This window comes from Athene noctua, chromosome 3 (genome assembly GCF_965140245.1).
Source record: "Athene noctua chromosome 3, bAthNoc1.hap1.1, whole genome shotgun sequence".
Classification (NCBI taxonomy): domain Eukaryota; kingdom Metazoa; phylum Chordata; class Aves; order Strigiformes; family Strigidae; genus Athene; species Athene noctua.
This window is the reverse complement of record NC_134039.1, coordinates 28911911-28937495: the sequence shown is the minus strand read 5'-3', so window position 1 is coordinate 28937495 and position 25585 is coordinate 28911911. Positions and strand designations below refer to the sequence as shown.

The window sequence follows — 25585 nt, the reverse complement described above, 5'->3', positions numbered from 1 at the left end:
GCTGCAATACTCAAATACAAGACCTGAGGTTGAATCTGTGTTTTCAGTCCTGCAACTAGTCTGTTCTTTCTGCAGTGTTGCTCAATATTTTACTCTTATCTTCTCTGGGTTTATTTGCTTTTGAGTCTTACTGTTGCTGTCACTTTCTGTGGTGGGTTTTCTTTGATGTCTCTGTCTGTTGCAGAGATGCAGAACGTTCAGAGAGCCTATTTCTATCAACACTTTCCTATTCTTCATCTAGAACCAGGTGACTGAGAAACCCAGCTGTTGTCATGTGTAATGCATCCTAGAACCATGCAAGAAATGCTTCTATTAACTTCTCTTTATCCTTTTGTCATACCTGCTTGTCTGTCTCGTTCATTTCCTCTGCTTTGTGCTAGTAGCTCCTCACAGACTTTAAAACAAAAGCAAAACTCACCTTGCAAGTGGATGCAAGAAAAATACGGACATATTCAGGTGCTAAAGGTTGCTCTTGCAAGACTTGCATAGGAACAGCTAAAAGTAAATCCCTGTCAACTGTTTGAACATAGAGCTGTCAAGGCTGTATTTCTTTCAAGATTTGGAAGGAAGATTTCTGAGACTGCGTTTAAACTGAAATCCAGTTTAACATTGATTCTGGTATTGAGATTTGACTTCAGCTACTGATCATTTAAAAGAAAGTTAGTTTGGCAAAGGAACTTGTGCTGCATGAAAAATGGCTGTCAGCAACTTGTGCCTTATGGGGTCTTTGTTGTGTGAGACTCCTTTTGGACTTGAAATGCCAATTGAACAACATGTCATCAGTTCTCATTTGTTATTCTTAGCTGGATCTTCTGTTGCAAATGACTGTCCTTTTTGCTATCTTGATGTAGATTGCAGGGCTCAAGATTTGTAAGAGGATTGTTCCATCTGCAATCTGGGACACTCTTCTGTGGATTTCCCTGTGATGTCATATAGTAACATAACCTTCTTTTCTTTCTGATAAGACAACCTTGACCCTGTTCTAACAGCTGCTCTAGAAGTGAGCAGTTCTAAACAAATATTAGCTGTAAATCAGAGTATCCTTTATTGTTTCTTCTTTGGTAAATGTTTCTCTTCGCAGTTTTTTTAATCAGAAGCCAGTTGAGCACAAATTGATGTATTTTCTGAAGACTGGGAGCCTGAGTGTAGTCATCAGACAACCACTAAAGATAAAGTGAAGTAGTAGCTTGAAGCCCTTAATAAAAATGTACTGAGGGTGTGGAAATTTACAGCAATACAGTTGGTTTTGGTTGGGTGGGTGAATTTTTTATCTCCATGTAGAAGAGCAGTGGGAAAAAGTAATGCTGTAGTTTTTTCTTGCCCCTGCTACTCTCAGATCTCGCTGACTTCTGTTGGAAAAAAGGGATCTGTGGAGTGCACCCATGAGGGTGATAGCTTCAGTGCTTGCATGTCACTTGTCACTGTGGCATAATGGAGAAACTGTTGGGACAGGAAGTTTTGACTTTCTCCTAGTGGAATTGTTCATATCTCTGTCATAGAATACTTATACTTGAAAAATAACTCACTGGTATCTTGAGGTTTGGTTTCCATCATGCCTTTTACCATGTTTGCTGATTTTACAAGTAGATACAGCTTTTCTGATCACTGGTCATGGCAATTCTGCCTGTAATACAAGAGTGAAGCTGGGCTTTTTCTCTAACTGTAGCCCCTTTTGGGTCAGAGTTAACCAATAGTTGATTCTGCTGGGCTAGCAGCTAGAACTCTTGGGTTTTTGTTTTTCATGGTAACCTAAGCAAGCAGAAGCATCTGAAACTCACTTCTAGATTGCACTTCCAGAGCATCAGTAGAATATGTTTGGGTGTAAGTTTGACTCCATCACTCAAACTTCCTGTAGTGAGCTGTTGCTTTTTTCTTTCATTCCTGCTCCTATCCCTGCACAAATTCTGTACAGGAATCAACATCTATGTAAAGATGACGCAAAAAGGATCCTGCAGCTCCTCTCATTTATCCTGTTCTACCCAGATGTTCTTTGTATGTTCCAGTGCTTCCTTTATTTGTGGCAGAATTTTAACACTCTTTCTTGTGCTCTCTCTAGTTGACCGTATTGTTGGACTGGATCAGGTAGCTGGTATGTCAGATACAGCATTGCCAGGGGCCTTTAAAACCAGGAAGGGTATGTTCCGAACAGTGGGACAACTCTATAAAGAACAGCTGGCTAAACTGATGGCTACTTTGAGGAACACCAACCCCAATTTTGTCCGTTGCATTATCCCCAACCATGAGAAAAAGGTAATGACAGTTCTAACAGTGCAGCCCATGCAGTCTTACCTGGGCTTCCTGGGGCATGAGGCTTGGTTGCTACCTTTTGTCAGGTTTTGGAAGAGATCATATAGACATCCTGTTTTCTCAGGATATCTTTTTAAGGTCATCCTAAATAACTGTGTACTTAACCAAAATTTTGGAGACTGGTCCTTGCAGTTCTTGTTGTTTCTAACTGGAAAAGAGAGAACTGGCTGCTTTACGAAAAAGAGGTGGCAAAGGGGTAAGCCCCTCTTATAAAACCTTTGTGGTATTTATGAAATATACTTTTCCTCACTAGGCTGGAAAACTAGATCCCCACTTGGTCCTCGACCAGCTTCGCTGTAATGGAGTGCTGGAAGGAATCCGTATTTGTCGTCAGGGATTCCCCAACAGAGTTGTATTCCAGGAATTCAGGCAAAGGTAAGGCCTAGAAAAGAATCTGAAGCAGTCTTTATCCTGGCAAAGTTAAGACGTAAGCACAAAAAAGGAAGTATTTTATTGCAACTAGATTGTCACTGTTTTCAAAGGCAGCGCATCTGTCCCTCGGTGTTCTCTAGCACAAAGCCTCCCAAAAGCATCTTTGAATTCTCTAGTAAGCATGTAGTTAAGGTGAGGCATAGAGGACCCCATCTAAGACTGCTGCTTCATAATCTGTCTAGAAATGCAATTTTTTTTCTTCTAACAAGACCATAAACTGTCAAAATCATCATGGCATAGGAGCGTATTAGTGATTTTTTTGTTCGTTTGTTGTTTTCAAATATACTTGTGTAACTAGTCTAATGCTTTCTCCTTTTCAGATATGAAATCTTAACTCCAAATGCAATTCCCAAAGGATTTATGGATGGAAAGCAGGCTTGTGTGCTGATGGTAAGACATCCCATAAACTCTACATGAATAGAAAAAACTTTATGGGTGTGGTTTGGAAATTGGAATTGTGCATGTTAAATATATCTTATACTCACAGAAAAAAATACCAAAGTCAGTGTTTTATCTGAGAGAAGGAGGGTGCAAAAAGCTTTGTCTTGGCTTCGGAGATGGAGGCTTTTGACTAGCATGAAGTTTGATAATCCTAGGCAGAAGATCTTTCTGTTACCACTTTGAGATGCCAGCAGTATTCATATAAACAAAATGCTTATGTTACCTTCAGCACATGCTTAAAGTATGAGCTTCAACAAACTTTTTGTAATGGCTTGCTGATGAAAAATGCAAGTGAAGGCTCCAGTTAATTTCTGCAGAATTGCTTGCTTCAAAGGGAAATATGTGGCTCTGTAGCTTGAAGGCTAGGGGAGACTGAACCAAATTCAGCTGTGAAGGCAGCTGTGAAGGATTCCCTTTTTTTCTGTCTTTCTACTTTATTCCTCTTAACTACTATAAGTGTTGGCAGCCAATCCTTTAAAAGACAGGAAAGTTGGTTGGAGTGCCTTTTTCTGACAAAAGTTAGGCCTGGGAAAAAATAAATAGGAGGGATCAACAGATGTGATTCCTTTAGGAAAGGAAGGGGGCTATTGGGACTAGGCATATGTTCCTCACAGTATCCTTGTAGTTCTGGGTACTTGATGTGGTGGTGTATTAAGCAATGCTTTCTGTCATATTTTCTGTCTCTGTTTACCTCTGTTTTATGCTGCTTGGCTGAGCTCCAACTTTTCTAATTGGGACAGGACTTTATTGGGAACTAGCAACTTTGGTCTGAGTGGCTCATTGTAGGGAAGGAGTATCTTAAAGGCATGACACACAAATATGTTTTGTGATTTTTCACATGAAGTGGTCTTTGCAGATGAATTCTTCTCTCTCATTTTAGATCAAAGCATTGGAGCTGGATTCCAACCTTTACCGAATTGGACAGAGTAAAGTGTTTTTCAGAGCTGGAGTCCTTGCTCATCTTGAAGAAGAGAGAGACCTGAAGATCACAGATGTCATTATTGGCTTCCAAGCATGCTGCAGAGGCTACCTGGCTAGAAAGTAAGGACCATATTTTGTAAAGGACATTATAAACATGTATTTCTCCCACTCAGGTAAAAGTTTCTCTTCAGAAAAAGCTGACTAGAAAATATTTTTTGTCAGGAAGGCCACAATTTCTTTGTTGTAGATAGTGTTGATGGTGTTCTAGGTTTTTCTGATCTCTGTAATGATGGACTTCTGGCACCTGTGAGAAACTCTGTTTGCTTCTATCCTATGTACTACCAGAACAGTAAAGCCTGTTCCTCTCTATAGGAATACTATGCGCCCAGCAAAGATTTTGACAGAAGTGCTGCAAACTGCAAATGTGAAATGGAAAGGTCTTAGTACAATACTGATCCAAGAGGTGTAGGATTTCTCTCAAGGTGTTGGGTACAGTTCTAAAAATAAAAAAAGCATCAGTCACATTGTCAGGAAAACACACCTCTGTTTCATATCTCCTTTTTTTGAAGTTAAAATGATGAGGCTTTTCATTAGAAGACATTAGGGGAAAACTTAAATAGAAAATTGAATAAAGGAAAGGATAACCACTCCTACCTGAGCAGAGAAGACTCAAAAAGATAGAGAAAGTTTACTAGCAATGTTGCTGGTTTTCTAGGAGGAAGCCTTCTAAAGTAAAAATTTAGAGGTATCTAAGAAAGGGCTTGGAGAGGATTGGGTGCTGCTGTGGGTTCCTTTGTCTGACCTCCACTTACCTTGCAGAGCCTTTGCCAAGCGCCAACAGCAATTGACAGCCATGAAAGTGCTTCAGAGGAACTGTGCTGCTTATTTGAAACTGCGGAACTGGCAGTGGTGGAGGTTGTTCACCAAGGTAATATTTTTTCCCTTTGCAATTTTGACAGTTCAGTTGCAATTTCAACTTCTCAGGTTGAACCAGACCACAAAAACCACTTCCTCTACAATTGGGCTGGCTTACAACTACACCTTGACCTTGATTCATTTAGGCAGAGGATATCATAGCATATTTTATAGCTACATAGTATGCCTGCATAAACCAAGTGCAAGACTATATCCAAGTAACGTTATAGGAAAGCAGAAGTCATCTTTTAATGCTTTACACCTGAGAGGAGCAAGAGGATCACTTGCTTTGGTGGTATAACACTCCAAAGAGTGTCTTAAAACATGGCTAGTCAATTTAACTAGCCAAAAATTGTTGATATGGGGATGGCTTGTAATCTCTTTCTCCACGGTTGCAAAAGCAAGGGAAAAGCACTGAGGTCTGATCTTGATGTTAGACTTGTAGGTATTTTACCTTTATAAAAATGAGCACATGAAGAAATGGTTTTCCTTGTGAATGTATGGGTTTTCTTACTTTTAGCCATGAGACTGCAGCTAAATGAGAGTTGAGAACAGAGTTTAAACTTTTTACTATGAAATTGCTTCTAAGGATTTTTGATGGGAGAGCACAGAGACAGGTGTTGTTTTTTGTTTATTTTGACCTACCTGTGAATTTCCCTACTGTATCACAACTTTTTTATTCTTCTGTTATTACTACTTAGCCCTCGAGGGTCTGGAATTTACCCACCCCTTTTCTGATGCATCCCATTCTAGAGGAAAAGTTGTGCAGGCATAAAGTGTGTTATTGGCTGAGTAGGTGATGTCTAGTCCTCTATGATCCTCCCAGTGTTCACAACAAAAGAACTGGTCAGTCCTTCAGATATGACACTTACCTAAAATGTTATTTTATTCAATGGTTATCAAGTACAGAGCATTTCTTTGTGTTTTTATTTGTTCCTTATGCACATCTCATTCCCTTGGTTTTCCTTTCAGGTGAAGCCCCTTCTGCAAGTAAGCAGACAGGAAGAGGAGATGATGGCCAAGGAAGAAGAACTAATAAAGGTCAAGGAGAAGCAGCTAGCTGCAGAAAATAGACTGAGTGAGATGGAGACCTTCCAGGCCCAGGTGATTTTGCAAATCTTCTGTGTAAAAGTTATTTTCTCTGACCTGGCCAACTGCTTGGGAGCATCTCCTTTGCTTTATTGGTCTAATGGACAAGCTGCAGGATTCCAACTTCTTGAAAAATGTGACTTGGCTGCCATCTTGTTCAATTTCCTTTGCCCTTCCTCCCACCTCAGTTACTCCAGCATTTTGTACGGTGACTGCCTATTGCCCTTCTATATAGCTGTTAGCAGATTGGCTGAGTATTATAGCGAGCTGGTTGAATTCAGCCTCATCATTGATGGAACCTTTCTTGCCACACAGAAGGTGGCAGCAGCATTGTTTTTCTGTAGGGCTGACAATTATTTGTGTTACTTTTGCAGGGGAAAACTAGGCCTTATTTCAAATGGACATGATCTTGAGAAATCAGTTAAGGCTAACATAATATGTGGCTGCAGTGCGTGGTTTGTGAAGGAGAACAAACACTTAAAAGCTATGTTTTGATACTTAGGTTTTGATTAGCAGCAGGAGACTGCTGCAATGTTTTAAGACTGTAACTGTGGAACACTGGAGCACATAGCAGTCCGTGTTAAGTGAAGTTAAGTGCTTTTGTAAATTGAAGCTTGTCTTATTTCTGCCTTTGTGTCCAATGTAGCTAATGGCAGAGAAGATGCAGCTGCAGGAACAGTTGCAAGCAGAAACTGAACTCTGTGCTGAAGCTGAGGAGATAAGAGCCCGCCTGACAGCCAAGAAACAAGAACTGGAGGAGATATGTCATGACCTGGAAGCAAGGGTGGAGGAAGAGGAAGAACGGTGTCAACATCTGCAGGCTGAAAAGAAGAAAATGCAGCAGAACATCCAGGTAATGCCTTAAGAACATTGCCTCTTGTCAGTAAAGAAGATAGTAAGGGTTAGAGTGGTTCTTTTGTCTCAGCTTGGAGGGAAACAGGAAAAAGAGAACAATTAAAAAAAGGCACAGAAAAATCGATCTGTGGAAATAGCAATAGAACACAGCGATCACAGTGATTCTGGTGCTGAGCCTGAGGGGTTCAGTCAGTCATCTGGCATGAGCTGTTTCATTCTTGAAGATGAAGATGATGGCCACTTGTTAAGTAATTAGACAAGTCTTTGCTTAAACCAGGTGTTTTAGGAATGGCAGCATTCTTCTTTGCAAAATAGCATTGTTTATTCTGCTAGAAAAATTGTCTGTTAGAATGTAGTGTGTTGCACTAAGTCATGATAGAGATGTCACTTCTGGAAAGTACTAATAATGTCTTGAAAGAAGGGTAAAGAAACCTTCCAAGTTCTAGTATTGTTACTGTGCTGTTACATTTATTAGTGAGCAGCACTGACAAATGCCTTGCTTTTCTGTGGGTGTTTTGAAGGAACTAGAAGAGCAGCTTGAAGAAGAGGAAAGTGCAAGGCAGAAGTTGCAACTAGAAAAAGTAACTACAGAGGCCAAATTGAAGAAACTGGAAGAAGATGTGATAGTTCTGGAAGATCAGAATCTCAAACTGGCTAAGGTAAGACTCCTGCAGCTTCTTATACAAGCTAAATACGCACAGGTGTTTCTTCTGGAGCCACTCACCAAAGGCTGACCTTTTCCATATTATGGGGAAACTTATGAATTAATTCAGTCTCGTCTTTGACAAGTCTGACCTGAATGTTTGAAATTAGCTGCCTGCCTGTATTCTTTACAAGTCAGTATTTTATGATACTTAAATAGCCTCAACTAAATAACAATCTATGAGCAAATATTTTCTGATGACTTGATACTGTTTGGCATAGCAATATATTCCATAAACAGACTTCTCTTTCACCTTTGGAAGGGCCATCAAATACAGATCTTTAACTATTTAATTGAACACTACCTGTAATCATGAAAGGATACTTTTCATTCCAAGTTTCCTTGTAGCAGGAGTAGGCACTCATGACATTGACATCTTTAAGCACAGTCAGCTCTGGAAACATCTCCTGTAATTCCAGTAACTGCTTTCACACTGCCTTCTCAATTCTGCAGGAGAAAAAACTGTTGGAAGACAGAATGTCTGAATTTACAACAAACCTGACAGAGGAAGAGGAAAAATCTAAGAGTTTAGCCAAACTCAAGAATAAGCATGAGGCCATGATCACAGACCTTGAAGGTGGGTTTGGTTTTGTTTGTGGGGTTTTGGTGGGGTTTTTTTGTAAAGGCAGATCCTGCAGAGGACTTACCTGTTTAGCGTTAGGTAGTTTCTTGTAAAAATTTGTTGAACTTCAGTTTCATTTCTAGTCTGCTGCAGTTTCTGAGGGGTTAAAAACTAGTCTATAATGTGTATGCTATTGATCAATTTGACAGAGCTGTTCAGTGTCTGGTTGAAGGTTATGTGCCTTAAGGTTATGTGCCCTGTCAGCTGAGCCCTTGATCTAAATAAAATCCTCTCCAAAGTAGCAGGCCAATGGAGAAGAGAGGCTGGTTTTCTTTCTTTTCCTCCTGTGGAAGTGTCTCCACTTCTCTACTTCCAGCAGCATCAGTCTGTCAGGGTTAGTGCTGTTTCTGGTATACTGATTGCACAAGTTCTTCAGAGTTCAAGCTAGAGGTTCTTCATCTGGAGACTGCCCAGGTTAACACAGCAGGAGCCAGCCAATTTAGTTTCAGTAAAGGGAGAGCAGACCTTGTGTTAAGCACTCATTAAGTGATGCTGATGCCTGGGCGGTGTGGGTGTTGGGAGAGACTGGCATTGTGCTGGCATAATTTACTGCAGTGAAAGGAGGGAAGGAGGTTTGGCTGTAAGATGAAAGGAAAATTGTCGTCATGTTTTGAGGGCAAAATGCAGGGGCAGTTGCACGTATAGGTCCTGACGGAATAATGCACTCCAGCTCCAGTTTGGACAATTGTATTATTAGGAAAGAAACTATTATTTAGCTTTATTTTCTCTGCTCATACAATGTTCTTTGAGCACGTGTCCTTCGTGTAACTTAATGCGTCCCAATCTCCATCAGAACGTCTGCGACGTGAAGAAAAGCAGAGACAAGAATTGGAAAAGACTCGTCGAAAGCTTGAAGGGGACTCCAGTGATCTGCATGACCAGATTGCTGAGCTGCAGGCTCAGATTGCAGAACTCAAAATGCAGCTGGCCAAGAAGGAAGAGGAGCTGCAGGCAGCCTTAGCTAGGTGAGAATCTGACCTGTGGGATTTGGAGACCACAGGCTAGGGGAAATATTCTTGTCTTGTGTCACTTTGGAATAGGGACTAAATGGAATCTGTGGCCATGTGTTGTATTTCAGCCTGCAGATTGTTAAGATCCATGTCCTTGGCATCAGAGTTCTTTGACTGCTGCTCATTGCCATTCTCTGTACAGAGCTAGACTATGAATGTACTGTGCACAGCACATTTTTCACTGGAGCAGTGTGATTTCAGAAGGGGTTAAAAAGTAGTAGCAACATGTTGTCTAGTAGCTGCTATGTTCATCTATTCAGTAGTGTCCAATTTCCAATGTAAAATGGTGCTTTCTCTTCTGCTTTATTTTGTTGTCAGTCTCTCGCTGTCCTCTTCTTTAATCGTCCTCTCTCAAGTACTAGGACATAGAACTTAGAATTTGTACATGATATATGGATCAAACTTTAAATATAATATTGTAGAGCTGACCAATACCAGCTTTTTTCTTGATTATTCTTGATAGGACAGGTGGTTTCAATTTACATGTGGTTTAAATCTGGCTCTGACCAAAACCCTATGTTGAACACAGGGTGGAAGAAGAGGCAGCTCAGAAGAACATGGCCCTGAAAAAGATCAGGGAACTCGAATCCCAGATCACTGAGCTGCAGGAAGACCTGGAGTCAGAGAGATCATTCAGGAATAAAGCTGAAAAACAGAAGCGGGATCTGGGAGAAGAGCTGGAAGCATTGAAAACAGAGCTAGAAGATACTCTAGATTCTACAGCTGCTCAGCAAGAGCTCAGGTAACTCCAGCTTGTCTTACTTGGTTTTAGTTTTGACTCCTTTAATATATGTTGCTTTGGTAAGAGACTGCTTGTGGCAAGTCTTTGCCTTTATCAGGGTAGGCTGGTTAGCAGCTTCAGTGACTACAGAAGCAGGTAGTATACATGCAGTAGTCAAGACTGCATTACCTCACCTGATGTAGGAAAGTTAATTTGCTCCCTAACCATAGTGTTAGTGATACCCCTGAAACATTCATACTTTTGGACGATTACTACTTAGCCTGAAAGTAATGCTACTAGTTTGCACCTAAGAAGGGTGCAATGCTAAGTTCTAACTTGGAAAGGTGTCTTTATAGCTTGTAGGGCTAAACAGACCTTGGCATTTTTCTGCATTAGTGATTGTGTTGGTGGATATACACACCTGTTTGATTTCTTTTCTTGGCATCTAAATGGAATTTGTGAATTTTGCAGGTCAAAGAGAGAACAAGAAGTAACGGTTTTGAAGAAGACCCTTGAAGATGAAGCAAAGACTCATGAGGCTCAAATCCAAGAGATGAGGCAAAAACATTCACAAGCTATTGAAGAGCTGGCAGAGCAGTTAGAACAAACCAAACGGGTATGTGGAACAGAAAACACAAGGTCAAAGCAGTCAATCTCCCTGAAATGGTGGCTTCTTTATGACTGTCTTAAAGCTGCAGAAAAACATGAAGTGTTCATAATACAAGGCTTCTGATACATGTGCTCTTCTTCCCTTGGTAGATCAGTTTTCATTAGGAAGCATGTATGAAGTTGTTTTAAATAGTCTTGCACCATCAGATTTCCAAATTAAAGATTGTACAAGTTAACAAGTGCTAGAAGTGGAAAGAATGTCTTGGCTATGCAGTCTAATGTGCCTGATGTGAAAAAAAGAATGAATGCAACTATCTCCTGTATTGTTTTCTTCTCTGTTCAGTTGTCTCCTGCTTATCAGTAACAGGCTGTTCAAATTTTGTTTTTTTTTCTGAGTAAACAGTCTACCACTTAACTGCTAAACATGCAACATTAGCTTGCTTGTTGGAAAAAAAATGTACTCAGTGGAAGGATCCTGCTATATCTAAAGTCTAAGGGGTTTTGCTGTGTTTTTTTTTCCCCTCTTCAGGTGAAAGCAAATCTTGAAAAAGCAAAACAAGCTCTGGAAAGTGAGAGGGCTGAACTGTCCAATGAGGTGAAGGTTCTTCTGCAGGGCAAAGGGGATGCAGAGCACAAGCGGAAAAAGGTAGATGCTCAGCTCCAAGAACTGCAGGTGAAATTTACAGAAGGCGAAAGAGTAAAGACAGAACTGGCTGAGAGGGTTAACAAATTGCAGGTGAGTGGCATGGGTTTTCTTTAGCTTCTGATGCAGCCCAGGGCTAAAGAGAAAAGGTTATAGGATGGTACCTCCACATAATTAGTTCAAAAATCTTCTTCCTCCTGAGGATAAAGTTCCTACAAAAAGCAAATCTCTAGTTTGCTTCCCAATGAGTATGCAAACTCCTTAACTCTTTGTCAGGGCAGGACATTTGGACTGATGTCAGTTATCATGAGGAGCCCTGAGAAAGTGAAGTTGCCATGTGAATTTTGTAAGCCTTAAAGTATTAGCGTGTCTGCTCCCCTTCAGCATGCAGCAGTTTGTACAGTACCGTTGTGTAAACATGCAGCTGCTTGTGGACCTAGAGTGGCACTGACAGGCTGATGATTGTGTAACTAATTTGGAAGACAGTATCTTGAAGCTTTTTAGTCTGGTTGATGGCGATGAGGGGTAACTTAAGGGTGATGTTGAAATTTTGGCTTTTCTCCTCCTTTCTTCAAGGAGACAACAGAGCATTGTCTTCTGCCTTCTCCTTTATGGAGGGTTGTCATTAAAAGTTGAGCACTGCCAGTATGTGCACTATCTTTTGGAGTGTGAAAATGTAATTTTGAGACTCTGGATGTAGTCCTGAAGCAGATAGTATAAAATTGAAGAGAGTTAGTTTAATAGAAGTTTTAAAAATTCTTGCCAGCTGTCTAAAATCTCATATATGCCTTAAAAAAACCCAAACAACCAAAATCAGAAGACTGTTGCAACAGAGGTGATCCCAGGTAAAAATCTCTTTTTGACTTCTCATATTTCATCCCCTGGACTTTGGAAATTATGCATATATTCCCCTGAGAGACTACACACATGCCTTACTGTTGAGAGGTGCCTCAGTTTTCACTTTTGGGTTGCTCACCTGTTCCTGGCTTTGTTTTTGCTGATGCATTTAGTAACTGGTACTTTGATCTCTCCTTCAGGTTGAGCTGGACAATGTCACAGGTCTTTTGAACCAGTCTGACAGCAAATCAATCAAATTAGCAAAGGACTTCTCTGCTCTGGAATCACAGCTTCAGGATACACAGGTGAGAGCTTTGGAAGCCAAGGCATCTGTGTGTGGTGCAGCCAGTGTCAGTTACAAATTCTTAAAGTGAGAAATCACTCTGGACATCATTAAATACTGGATATACAACACTTCAAAGGATTGAGTCTGTCTGTTTTTTGCTAAGGGGTTATATTGCATGGTATTGAGAGCACTTCTGCAGAAACAAGCTGTTTATCTTCCTTCTGCTTCCTCAGTATGTGGAACATACGTAACTTGCCCTGTGTTACATTTAGAATCTTCCTCCGTCACCTTTCTGCTTGAGAGCTCTTTAATCCTAGAACTGCACTGGAATGCTAGGTCCTTGCTAGGTCTTCATAGTCAGTATTTGACAGAGTTTTTGTGTCTGATATCTGGTGAGTTTGTAAAGTTAAACAAAAAATTTTATTTCCCAGTGGATGTTGGGAAAGTGATAGATTCAAATAATTTGGTATTTTTTTAGGAAAAAATCATGCTTAGTCTTATACTTTGGGATAAAACAACCATTTACAGTTGATAGAATATGACTCTTTCGATAAAATATGGAGTACCAAGCAAAAGGTTGGAAGGGAAAGGAAGAGCATGCCAAACCTCAGATACTAAGTAACCTTGAACAGTCCATGATGTTCTGTCTACTTATTAGTTTTTTAAAAAGATAGTGAACAATAAAATAAACCCTATGCACTATTTGAACACTGATCTTACTAATCTCTACAGATCCTTCAGCTCAAGCACTGGCAGCATAAGTCAATAAATTTTGTTGGTAAATAACCAGTGTTTTACAATTCTGTTAAGACCAATGTTGTTTTTAACCATAGTAAGTCCTTTTAGCCTGTTGTCTGTTTCTTCGATACCTGAATATGAGAAAGTCACATAGCAGAGTACAGTCATGTTGTTGTTGGGAAAGGTTTTAATGTGTGCTACTCGGAGAACTCCAGAAAAGACTGTGGATGGCTTGTGTAGTGAAGTAGCATACTTTAGTCATTAGAGTGTATGAGAGAATAGGTTCCTTCTGAATATTTTGTTCTATACTGACTCACTGGAAGACAATTATTTAGATTCTGTCTTTGCTTGTCTTATCTGTGAAATAAGTTGCATACTTAAACTCAACTTCTAAAGTACTCATTCTGGAGAGAGTGGGTGAGGATTGTGAGCCTTTAAAGCCAAGGAACAGTGCTGAATTCCACTGAGGTGTTTGCTTTATAGGAGCTGCTGCAGGAGGAGACTCGCCTAAAACTAAGCCTCAGCACTAAGCTGAAGCAAATGGAGGATGAGAAGAACAGTTTCAAAGAGCAACTGGAAGAAGAAGAGGAGACAAAGAGAAACCTGGAGAAACAGATCTCTATTCTTCAGCAACAGGTACAGAGTCTGCATCCTATAAACCAGTTACTTTTGATAGGAAGCATAAGTGCAGGTCTGTTTTGAGGAGAATAAAATCTAAATGCAGAACTGACTTCTAATAACAGAACGTTTCTGGGAAAGGGTGATCCTGCTGATTTGGTGAGAGACAAAATGAGGAGGTATCTGATGATAATCATATGAATTGCTTGTAGATTTCTATCCAGGAATTCCTTTGGGAATTCAGTCATATATTATTAATTGAGGGGGCAGTATATCTTCAGAAATGAGCAGACTTATTTCCTCAACTTCTGGTGCTGGTAAACTATGTATAGAATTATCTGTGGCTTGGCTTCACATGCAATCTTTTCCCTCCTTAAGGCAACAGATGCAAAGAAGAAGATGGATGATGGTCTGGGCTGCCTTGAGTCAGCAGAGGAAGCCAGGAAGAAGCTGCAGAAGGACTTGGAGGGCTTGAACCAGCGTTTTGAAGAGAAGACAGCTGCGTATGACAAACTGGAAAAAACAAAGACCCGCCTGCAGCAAGAGCTGGATGACCTCACTGTGGACCTGGATCATCAGCGGCAGATTGTTTCCAACCTAGAGAAGAAACAGAAGAAGTTTGATCAGGTGTGACTTCAGTCTCTGGGCATTCAGTAGGGGCATTTTATTATAGAATCACAGAATGGTTTGGGTTGGAAGGGACCTTAAAGTTCCAACCCTCCTGCCATGGGCAGGGACACCTTCCACTAGACCAGGTTGCTCAAAGCCCCGTCCTACCTGGCCTTGTTAATAGGTCTGCTTTAAGAATACCAAGCAATGCTGCTTGGAGAAGGTATATTTATTTCTAAGGTATAGCATATAGAGTGGAGAAATAAGCTTTCAGAGAAATAAATTAATTCTGTTCCATGCATAAGAAGTTTAGTGATGCTCTTTTTCCCAAAAAGAACATTTATATCAAAACCATGATCAAGTTCAAAGCATTGTTTGCAGACCATCTTTGAGAGAAAGTTAGAAGTAATAGGCTGGAGGTCTAGGGAATTAGACATTTGTTCATTTGACATCAGTGGTTATTAAAGGTGGGATGTCATGCTTCATTTTTTGAAGCTGCATTTTCTTGGTTCCTTCTATCAATGGCAGAACACTATTAAGAAGACAGTAATTTCTCAGAATACTCTTGCTGTGCTCTTGTAGCTTTTGGCCGAGGAGAAGAACATCTCTGCCAAGTATGCAGAAGAACGGGACCGTGCTGAGGCAGAAGCCCGTGAGAAGGAGACTAAGGCCCTCTCCCTGGCCAGAGCCCTGGAAGAAGCCATAGAGCAGAAAGCTGAGCTGGAACGAATCAACAAGCAGTTCCGTGCAGAGATGGAAGACCTGATGAGTTCCAAGGATGATGTTGGGAAAAGTGTAAGCATGAAGTTAAAATACCTAGGCAAGAAATGTCACTCAGGTGATACTGGTTTTTTAATACTGCAAAAAGCTTATGCTACTGTGAACACAGAAATGTAGTAGAGGATACTGGACACATTGTGAGTTTGTGAATGTTATGTTTGTATTACATTAGTAAACAGGAAAGATGGGTTGGAAAAGCCTGGAAATGACCTAAACAAAGTATGGGCAAACTGAAAATTAACTGGTGTCATTGTGACAGAGATGAAGGTATGATGTGAGCTTGATATGTAAAATACAGGCATTAGCCAGGCAATGGAAGACAGTAAACCCAATATTTCAAGACAAAGAATTTTAGGATAAGCAGGAAGGAAATGAAAAAATTCAGAGGCTAAATGTATTTTCTTGAATTCTGTCAGAACCAGAGGTGTCCAGCTCTGGTAAGTCTGCAGTAGGCCAGGACTGGGCTAACAAATGCTTTTCTCTTTCTCTTCACCACCACACACAGATGATCAGAACTAATAGGTAATTGTGATTCATAGTGGCAGCTTTCAGGTATGTGAGCAGCTGCCCTTGAAGGGTATCTCTGCCCTAATACAGGGGACAGATGCAGTGTTCTTGTACTCCATCTTACGTGAGTGGCTGTTCTTAGATGTTTTTGTTCTTAGGTTAGGTGAAATTGTCTGCAGTCTTTGAGGAAACTTCATGTGTGGTATTGTGCTGTAGGTCCATGAGCTGGAGAAGGCTAAGCGAGCCCTGGAGCAGCAGGTGGAGGAGATGAAGACACAGCTAGAAGAATTGGAGGATGAACTGCAGGCCACAGAGGATGCCAAACTGCGGCTAGAAGTGAACCAACAGGCCATGAAGGCACAGTTTGACCGGGACCTCCAGGGACGTGATGAACAGAATGAAGAGAAGAAGAAACAGCTGATTAGACAAGTAAGAACTGCTCTGTAAATCCTGAAAGTGTTCTGGCACAAAGGCACTTGTGTCCAAAGATGGTTAGACAGGTAGTGCCAATCCACAGATTCTTGTTAATGGTAACTCTCCAGGCAGCGCTGCAAAGCTGTGAGAGACTTCCCCCCCTTGTGTGCATGATAGACAAAGACTGTTTGAACAATCAAAGGAACCTGTGTAGCCTTATTAGTGAGGAATGTTAGCCCTGTCCCCCACCAGGAAGAATGAAAACAAGTCACATGCTTGCATTTATGTATAGTTTGAAAGAAGGATGTGAAAACTGGCTGTTGGGAAACCAAAGAGCTGAAATGCGGATGTCTGTATTTCTCCATACAGGTGCGGGAGATGGAAGTGGAATTGGAAGATGAACGAAAACAGCGCTCTATGGCTGTGGCTGCCAAGAAGAAGCTAGAGATGGACCTGAAGGATTTGGAAAGCCATATAGATACTGCTAACAAGAATCGTGACGAAGCCATCAAGCAGCTCCGCAAACTGCAGGTGAGATGCTGCAACTGTTTTAGCTGTCAGTGTAGAGCATTTATCCAGCAAAATGGGATACAAGATTTCACCTCATGAGAACCATGTATCAGTGTCACAGGAGCAGGAGAACCTTGAAGCATTTCACTGTGAAAGATTTCTTGGCATTTCAAATACCTTTCTAACCCCATCTGCCTATAACTCCCTGGGAGATAAGCTGTAGGGAACTCTAGTGCTTGCCTCGGGTTGGTGGTTTTGGAAAGGATTATGGAGCTGTAAAGCTAGAGGGACTTAAATATCACTTAGGCCTTCTCCTGCCCCAAGACAGGTCTGTTATGCCTTTTGTAATTCCTACCGATATTTTGTCTGATCTTAAGTAAAACTCCAGATTCTCCCTAGGTTGTCCATTCCACTACTTCACTGGAAAGCTTCCTGGACCTTCCCTTCTCCCTGACAAGATTTTCTTTTTGCCTGCAATTTAAGTGTTCCTGTTTGCTTCCATTACTCTTTATCTTTGTTACTTGTGAAATGGGAAAAGGATGGTTCCTTTTCTTTCTACAGCAACCTTTTTGATAGCTGAAGATTAATGAATCCCTGTTGCATTTTCCCTCTCCATACTTCCTGTAAGATAAACAAAACCCAGTTTGGATGCTCTGAAATTAATCCTTTTTTGTTCTCCCTTTTCAGGCACAAATGAAGGATTACATGCGGGAACTGGAAGACACACGTACTTCCAGAGAAGAGATCTTGGCACAGGCCAAAGAAAATGAGAAGAAGTTGAAGAGCATGGAGGCAGAGATGATCCAGTTGCAGGAGGTAATGGAATATGCTTGCAAGTCAAGGGCTTGTTCATTTTCTTTGGCCAAGAACCAAGTGTTGCAGTGTAAGCTGGAGTGGTTATTTCCTTTCCTTTGTACTTTTTGCTCTGCTCAAATACAAAGTCCACTCGAAATGCAGAATTTAGCCCTTTCTTGACAGCTGTGACAGGACTGTGTAAAACAAAGGAAACTGGGGTGAGAGGGGAACAGACCATGACTTACAATTAAGTCTGTATCTAGCTAGAGACCATACCACCCATTACCAGTAACTACTTTTTTCTATGCTGCATTAATTGGTAGCTTCTCACTGGATCACTGACTGTCTCATTTTCATTCCAGGAACTTGCAGCCGCTGAACGTGCCAAGCGCCAGGCCCAGCAAGAAAGAGATGAGCTGGCTGATGAGATTGCCAACAACAGTGGTAAAGGGTGAGCAATGTTCCCTGTTTAAGGGTGGAGGAGCTGGTTTGAGAAAATACTTTGCAGGCTGTTGTTCTTAGTAAACTGCAGCATGTGCTGTATCCTCTCTGCTCTTGAAAAACTGAGCTTATTTTGTAAAATTAGAAGTATTGAGCTTTCCCCAAAGCATTAATGGTACCAACGTTACTTTAATACTTCTGTGTCCTATAGGGCATTGGCCATGGAGGAAAAGAGACGCCTGGAGGCCCGGATAGCTCAGCTGGAGGAGGAGTTAGAAGAAGAACAGGGCAACACAGAGATAATCAATGATCGGCTCAAGAAGGCAAATCTTCAGGTACTTATTCAGGCTGCATGTACCTGTAGGGGCTCTCTAGTCTGTAAATTGTTGAACTGTGCTCTGAGTAATGCCAGCTGCTGCTTTGTGTACAGTACAGTCCCTCAAAAGTCCATAGATGTGAGCAAGATGAAACACCTGAATACCACACTAGAGGAAAATAGGGTGGGCAGTCACGTGGACTCATGTTAACTCACTAGTTTTGATCATTTAAATCATTGGGTACGTGGAACAGTCTCTGAAATTTATAAAAAAGGGACTGAGAGGGGTTTTTTTTCCTGTTTTAAGGGATTATGAGAAAGATGATCTTTAGCATGCTGCTCCAACTTGGCATGGTGAACAGTGCCACAATATGTTTGGAAAATTATGTTTCTGCTGGTTCTATGCTTCTTCAAATGGACTAACCATATGGAATTTGTTAGGCTGCTATAGAAACCATGGTCTTAATCTGCCTGTTTTCTGCCATATTTTATCTGCCTGACTTTGAGAGGCAGGCTTGTTGTTTTTTTAGCTCTCCAAAGCCAAGGAGCTAGGCTGGTGCTTTTCCAAATGGCTTGTTCACTCTGATGGCTGAGAGCATAGTCTCTACTTGGTTGACTGTCCCTGGCTTGGAAGTGGACTGAGTTCTTGCCCTTTCATCTTTGAAAGTCAGTATTTTTAGGCTGCTTCTTTGTAGTGGAAGTAGACAGCAAATAAGCAATAAATCAGTAAAGCACACATATTGGATCCACTTGCCTCAGGATTTTTGTAATTCATGAAGACTGATAATTACTGAGTAAAGTGCCAAACCGTGGCCTTCACCCCAGAGAGCATTGTACATGATTGGCAAATTTAGCCCTAAGAGGCAGTTGATAAACCTGTTATTCAAGGAATTACTTTGAAAATCTGGGTAAACTAAGATACTTTGAGAAGTGCCCTGCCTATATCCAGCTCTCTCTGCATCAGAGTTATTCCAGGTATTCAGCTCACCCTGAGGGTCCTTCCCCTTTTCGTGTCAGCATGCCTCTGAGGAATAAATAGGCCTTTCAGCCTGGAGCACTCAATATGCTGAGTACTTCTCTCTGCAGATTGATCAGATGAATGCCGACCTGAATGCTGAGCGCAGCAACGCACAGAAGAATGAGAACGCTCGCCAGCAGATGGAGCGCCAGAACAAGGAGCTGAAGCTGAAACTGCAGGAGATGGAGAGTGCAGTAAAGTCCAAGTACAAGGCTACCATCACGGCCTTGGAAGCAAAGATAGCACAGCTGGAAGAGCAGTTGGACATGGAGACAAAGTATGTCCTAGGAGAAGCTCCTTCTGTTTTACAAGCCTCCACCCACTCTGGCATTTTAAGCTCTTCTGAACAAATTCTGATTTGTCCAAGTGAGGGCTTCATGCTATGTGTACTGGGTAGTACAGAAGTAAGATCTTGGCAAACCTTTCTTGTTTTCTACTGCAGCAACTTCTAGCTTCTTCCAGACATAACCGTTCCTAAAACTGCAGCTGTGATACACTTGGTGCCACTCTGTAGCTTCAAGATGGGTCATATCTGTGTGATATCAGTGCCTTTTGGTCATTTCTGGGAAACAGTGCCTCCCATCCCCTTTTTTTCTGAGTTAGGAGGACTTTTGCTCTCTTCCTTGTTTCTAACTTGCCCAAGTCATATCATCTTGTTGGGGACAATGGGAGATAAATTCTTGTCTGAGCTTCATTGTATTTCTGTGTAGGGAGCGCCAGGCTGCTAGCAAGCAGGTGCGCCGCGCTGAGAAGAAGCTGAAGGACATCTTGCTGCAGGTGGATGATGAGAGGCGTAATGCTGAGCAGTTCAAAGATCAGGTGTGTATCGTTACCTGGAGCATTGGTGAGCTTTCTGGTGGGAGGATTTTCTTTCTATGGATCAAGGCATCATTTCCATGTAAGAGGGCTCTAGCATTGCCTTCCTATGGATATCTCTTCTTTTCCTTCACTGTAATAATCATAAGATGACACAGGTGAAAATGTAATGCTTTTAAGGAAAAGCCTGGAGCTGTTAAGCTCTAGACATCTCCCTTCAAAAAGGGAAGAGGGGGCTTCAGAAACTCTGCTTTTTTCTATGCTAACTACTGTGCTGTATTTCTGGGGCAATGTCGACCTCTTCTTCACTCCCTTCCATGCTCAGGCGGACAAGGCAAACATGCGCTTGAAGCAGCTGAAACGCCAGCTTGAAGAAGCAGAAGAGGAGGCCCAGCGAGCCAATGCGTGCCGTAGGAAGCTCCAGCGTGAGCTGGAGGATGCCACTGAGACAGCTGATGCAATGAATAGAGAAGTCAGCTCTCTGAAGAGCAAACTCAGGTAAGGGAGCATTTTGTGAAATACCTTGGCAGCCAGTCTAGCATAGTCTTGCTGTAACTGCCCTCAGCAGCAGCTTCCCACAGCAAGCAGTGTGGCCAGGTACTTCCCTACTTCTTTCCAGAGCCTGCCCTGTCTGAGTTCAGTGAAACCTTGTGTTGCTGACATACTGTCTGTCCTTCCCTAGGCGCGGGGACCTGCCGTTTGTTGTGACACGTCGAATGGTCAGGAAGGGTACAGGAGAGTGCTCTGATGAGGAAGTGGACGGCAAGGCAGATGCTGGTGATGCCAAAGCTACTGAATAAGTCCTCCCATTTGGCCCAGGTTACATGTGATGGAGTGACCCATCCACCCTCCCCTCTTCCACTGGACTTTCAGCAAACCCTCTCCTCCTAAATTGGCTGGGGATCAGCAGCGCAAGCCCAGCTCTGTGTATCTGGAGCCATCGGGCATCTGTGTTCCTAGTTTCCTCCTCTTTCCAGTTTCCTAACCCTCTTTGTATTTAATGCCAAAGAGTCGGGGCTCTGAAATCTGACCAGCAGTTTGGCCACTACAAAGGCCTGTAGAACTGTCTGTGCCATGTCTGCTGGTGAATCCTTACACAGTTTGGAGGGAGTGGGGTTAGGGAAAGATTATTTTCTCTGTAAATCTCCTTTTGTCTTCAATTCTAGCTGCAGGGAAGCTCCTTCCTGTATCCTTTCCCCTCTCTCTTTGTTTGCTTTTGGCAATCATGTTCAGTGACCTCAGACTTCTGCCTCTTTCAATCTGCCCACCCACAAGGTTTGGGAGCAGTTTCAGGAAAAACGGTGTGCTTTGGCCCTGGCAATTGCCCTTTCTTCTTTTGCGTGTTTCCAGGGAGGGGTGAAGTGGGAAGCTCCTCTTGGGACCAGTTACCTGGAGGACTTGCCAAAGTTGTCTTTTTTTCTTTTTTTTTTTTTCCCTCTTAATTCTTACTGTCTGGACAGATCTCTGAAGTGCAATGATGTCCTGTTCGGTCTCTGCCTCTGAGTGGTTTCATCTAAGGTAGTGTGGACCAGTAGTTAATGACAGGCTGGGGAAGCAGAGCAATGTCCTTGTGCTTGTCTGAGAATCTCTGGGGGACCAAATATATTTAATGGTAATAGACAGAATTTAGGGGAATTTAATAGGGTAATGGGCAGGGGGTGGGAGGGATAACGGAAGGGAAATCCCTCTTTTATTGACATGTCCAAGCCTCTTGCACCTGCTCTGTAACCAGGGGTTGGGATTAGTTATTGTGCACCATTGACTAAGAGTATATCAAAAACCCTTTAATCTGCACAGATATATGTAAGGCCTTTGTATCTCTCGTAATAAGTAATTAAGAAAAAAATAAAGGTCTTTATCACTGCCTTTCTATTGGGACCATGGTTATATATAGATAGTCTTTACTTTTCTACACCATACACTGGTTGCTGGATTTACCTGTATTCTTAACCATATTGTATATGCTGCATTTAGACCTACTTATGAGCAAAGTAAAAATAATTAAATATGAAGCACCATACTGTATGCCTGAAGCACTCTAAATGCAGGAGCCTCGTGTCCCAATTGCTGTCACAAAAAAATTTAATTTTTTTTATATAATAAAAGTGCCTTAGCATATGCCTCAGCTGTGTGTCACCACTACAGTCAGTAATGGTTTACTGGTGCTCCACTGATGTTACCAATAAAGGTTATCCATGTGCTGCAGTCCATGTGCGTGTGTTGCCATTCCCTCCTTCTCTCGGTGCACTCTAGAGGTAGCTCCTGTGGTGTCAGAGCATCAGCCGTCCCTGTCAGCAGCGCTGCAGACCCCCCGCTGTGGGGTGGCTCTCTGGAGTGGTGGTGCAGTACCCTTGGTGCATCACCATGTTGGCTGGCCATGGCCAACACTGGGGATGGTGGAGGAAGATAATGTACCTTGTTTGTGTGCTTTCAGAGAGTTACCTGGTCAAAACGTCAGGCTGGAAATTTGAGCCAAGCTAGTTCTGTTGTTGGCCTGAAGATGGTATTTTTAAGTTTGTAACTAACAACTGTGCAAACAAACTCTCTTTGCTTTTATTTCCAGTCTCTGGAGTCACTGGAAGGTAAGGTTAGTGGAGGAGGTGATAGATATGTTCCATCTTCCATCTTGTTCCCAGGAAACCTACTTTTCGTTACATTTTTGCTAGAAATTGAGTAAGGAAGTTGTGGCTGTCTTACTCTCTTGGTCTGTGGCCACTTAAGCTGTCCCAAGGTACTCCTGTGTTCTGGTGCTACAGCCATGGCATAAAAAGCTAGAGTGTGACACCAACACCTGCTAACTGTACCCTCATCCCTGGCATCCCGGGTTGGCAGAGTATAAACCTGCTTCTGATTTAGAAGTTGCGGTTGGGGCTGGGTCAGACCAGGAATTGCTGGTGTTCACCCTGAGGGCTATGTGCAGCCCACAAGTGCTGCTGCCAAGGCCAGTGCTGGCAAACAAGGATCAGGGAGGGTGCTGCTTGCCATTAAATCCCTTCTCAGGAGAGCACATGTGTCTACCCTAAGGATGGGATTTCTGTCTAAGCAAATGTTGAAAGCGGAACAAGTCTTCTCATTAAGAAACTTAAGTGTAGGTAGAAGTTTAAAAAAAAAGGGGGGGGGGGTGTGCAGGGATGTGCAGAAGGAGGAAGTATGAAGAATTGCCATACACTGCTGTGCGAGTGACTGTGAACACGTTAAGGGGTCAGTGAGAGCATGAACAACTTTTGAGGCTATGTTACACAGGCTACAGCTTTTGAAAGCCTGGACAGGGATTAATGCATGAAGGGATGGAGGCGTGTCTGTGGTTCCTGGAATACGGGTACTGCTGTGCTGATGTCAGACAGGACTGGGGGTTGCTCTTGTCTGGGAGTTCACTGGTTTGGATATTTTGATACTTTTCCAGAGCATTTTGCAGAAACACATAGGGTATCTTTGTGAACAGCATGCACTTTAAATTACATTGAAATTGCTTTCCTATCATAGGATCATCCTGAAACGTGACCGGCTGGCCAGGCACTGCTGTGATACAGAACAGCACTGCTGTGATACAGAACAGCACTGCCGTGGCACTAGTGTGCTGACCCTTTTTAGCTCGGGCTGCTCTCTGTGCCCTTTGCATTGCTGTGTGTGAGCTGACGCGCAGCTTGGATACAGCTCTGTCCTGTGCAAGATGGAAAGAGTCTTGTGTCTTTTTTTTCCACTGGCACAGTACTTTCCTGCAATTTTCCACCTCTTTGTGCATCCCCATGGAAGGGCCAAAATTAGTTTCCTACAGCTTTTTCCACTTTGCAGAGTGTAACACTGAGCTAGCAAGTTCTCGTGGCTCCAGGCTAGTTGCTCTTCTGTCGATCTCCAGAGCTCCTAAATGCTTCACATAGGTTTCCCTGTGATGTCAGGGATGGTCTGAGTAGGTGAGTGGTTACAAATGCTGTAATAATCAAGAGTGGCTGGGAGATAACCCTGCGAGAGAGTTGTTCCTGGAAGTTGGTGCTGGAGCTCTGTCGGTTCCCTGCAAGATCCAGCCTTGGAGCTGATTCCATCAGAAGCGCTTGAATGAGAGGGGGCATATAGATATATTTTCAAAAGATGCAAGAGCCAACGGTAAAATTGATTTCAGACATTCCTGTCCCTGCACTGGACCATTGTACTGGCACAAAGGATCTGTAAAATAGATCATTAAATATAATCACCCTGGTTAAAAAAAAAAAACAAAAAACAAAACAAAACCAATCATAGTGATGAGTGATGCAGATTATGGCATGACACTCACAGGCTGTTTTAAGATCAGAGTTGAGGCGCAGAGCAATCAGCCCTCACAACCCCAAGGAGGTGAATGCAAATTGCTAAACCCACAGCATCTGTCCTGCTGTGGAGGAGAGCCTTCCTCAATGGAGAGCAGCTGAGATCTCTGCTTGTTCTTGCTACAGGACGGAGTGAAGACAGGGGCCATTAGAGCCAATTCCAGCTGGGTTCCTGGCTGCAGCAGCACTGACCTGTCATGTTTAGGAGAGGGATTTAGACCTCTTCCATTTCTTCCCCAAACTGTCTCGAGTACCACTTAATGTAAATCGAGAACCACTTTGTCAAAGCCAAGGGTGCAGATCAAATGGCTGTGGAGCTGGGATGCCTCAGTGACAGGGACTGGACTGAGGGAGCTATGGTGGGTGGGAAACTGCAACCTTCCCTGCCTGGAGGCTGAGGGAGGCCTCAGAGCAGCTTTGAGTGATCTGAAACTAAAATGCAGGCTGCTGCCACCCAACTGGAGACCAGCAAGCAACAGGCCCCAGGGGCATTTAAAACATTGCTTTTTGGCTTGTTGCTGTCCAGGAGTATCCCTCTGTGCAGATACACAGCCTGCTTCGTGGTGCTTGGTGAGGGCAGGAAGCACTGGAGGTGGTGTGGGTCACCCATCCTGGCTGGCTACAAGGCTTGTCTGGAAGCCCAGCCCAGTTCTGAAAGCTGCTCAGACTGGTCTGGAGAGGCTTTGTCCCAACCCTGCTGGTGGGATCCCAGCTGTGTTGCTTTCCCTGAAGAGCCCACATGCAAACTTTGCTGGGGGCATGTCCTTTTAAACCTTGTCTCCGAGCACAGCCAGAGATATTCCAAGTTGCAGGACAGATAGCTAATACTAGTAGATAGCTGCTGACTGGACCTAGTTTTTCCTTCGCCTGATGCTCCAGCAGTGGGAGCAAAAGCAGAAGAAAAAGGAGTTAAAAAAACCCCAAACTGCTCCAATCCTAGATTTGTGACTCTCCCATCCTCACTACCATTTTGAGCCAACGTGGCCGAGCAAAACAAACAGCTGAGCAGCAGTGCAGCAAGAGGAGAAGAAAAATGTGAAATGCCTCAAGCGATGATGGTCTGGCATGTGAGAGGAGAAGTGCTGGAGTCCCTGCTCAAGCCAGCTCCCTGCAGTGGGGCAGCTGCCTTCACCAAGATTGGTGAGGGCTAGGCTATGGCACTTCCAATTCAGATAAAATGTGCAGACAAGGGCATTTTAAAAGTCCGTTAGGTAAAAGTATGGTCACTCTTTGGACTGGGCAATCACGTAGCTGTGCATGAGGAGCATTTAAGGCAGGCTGCCTTCTCCACTCGCCTGTGGCAGCTGAGGATGTGTGCAGGCGGCAGAAGT

At 42.7% G+C, this 25585-nt stretch overlaps 1 protein-coding gene across 2 annotated transcripts in view; it reads left to right on the top strand.

The window, feature by feature from the left end:
• The window catches only part of MYH9 (myosin heavy chain 9), a 74698-nt gene extending 52535 nt beyond the window's left edge, over nt 1-22163 (top strand). The window contains exons 16-42 of one of the 2 annotated variants that reach the window (XM_074902414.1): nt 185-247; nt 2057-2250; nt 2561-2682; nt 3060-3129; nt 4061-4221; nt 4921-5029; nt 5989-6120; nt 6752-6958; nt 7482-7619; nt 8117-8240; nt 9079-9250; nt 9825-10037; nt 10488-10632; nt 11155-11361; nt 12306-12410; nt 13613-13765; nt 14126-14374; nt 14939-15151; nt 15860-16072; nt 16427-16588; nt 17255-17383; nt 17725-17813; nt 18015-18138; nt 19206-19414; nt 19848-19956; nt 20279-20451; nt 20636-22163. In XM_074902414.1, the coding sequence (XP_074758515.1) occupies nt 185-247; nt 2057-2250; nt 2561-2682; nt 3060-3129; nt 4061-4221; nt 4921-5029; nt 5989-6120; nt 6752-6958; nt 7482-7619; nt 8117-8240; nt 9079-9250; nt 9825-10037; nt 10488-10632; nt 11155-11361; nt 12306-12410; nt 13613-13765; nt 14126-14374; nt 14939-15151; nt 15860-16072; nt 16427-16588; nt 17255-17383; nt 17725-17813; nt 18015-18138; nt 19206-19414; nt 19848-19956; nt 20279-20451; nt 20636-20753 (4103 nt within the window). In that variant the 3' untranslated portion in view covers nt 20754-22163. The remainder of the gene's footprint in view (nt 1-184; nt 248-2056; nt 2251-2560; nt 2683-3059; nt 3130-4060; nt 4222-4920; nt 5030-5988; nt 6121-6751; nt 6959-7481; nt 7620-8116; nt 8241-9078; nt 9251-9824; nt 10038-10487; nt 10633-11154; nt 11362-12305; nt 12411-13612; nt 13766-14125; nt 14375-14938; nt 15152-15859; nt 16073-16426; nt 16589-17254; nt 17384-17724; nt 17814-18014; nt 18139-19205; nt 19415-19847; nt 19957-20278; nt 20452-20635) is intronic. The other variant, XM_074902415.1, reaches the window with a different exon arrangement.
• Nucleotides 22164-25585: the final 3422 nt, after the last annotated feature.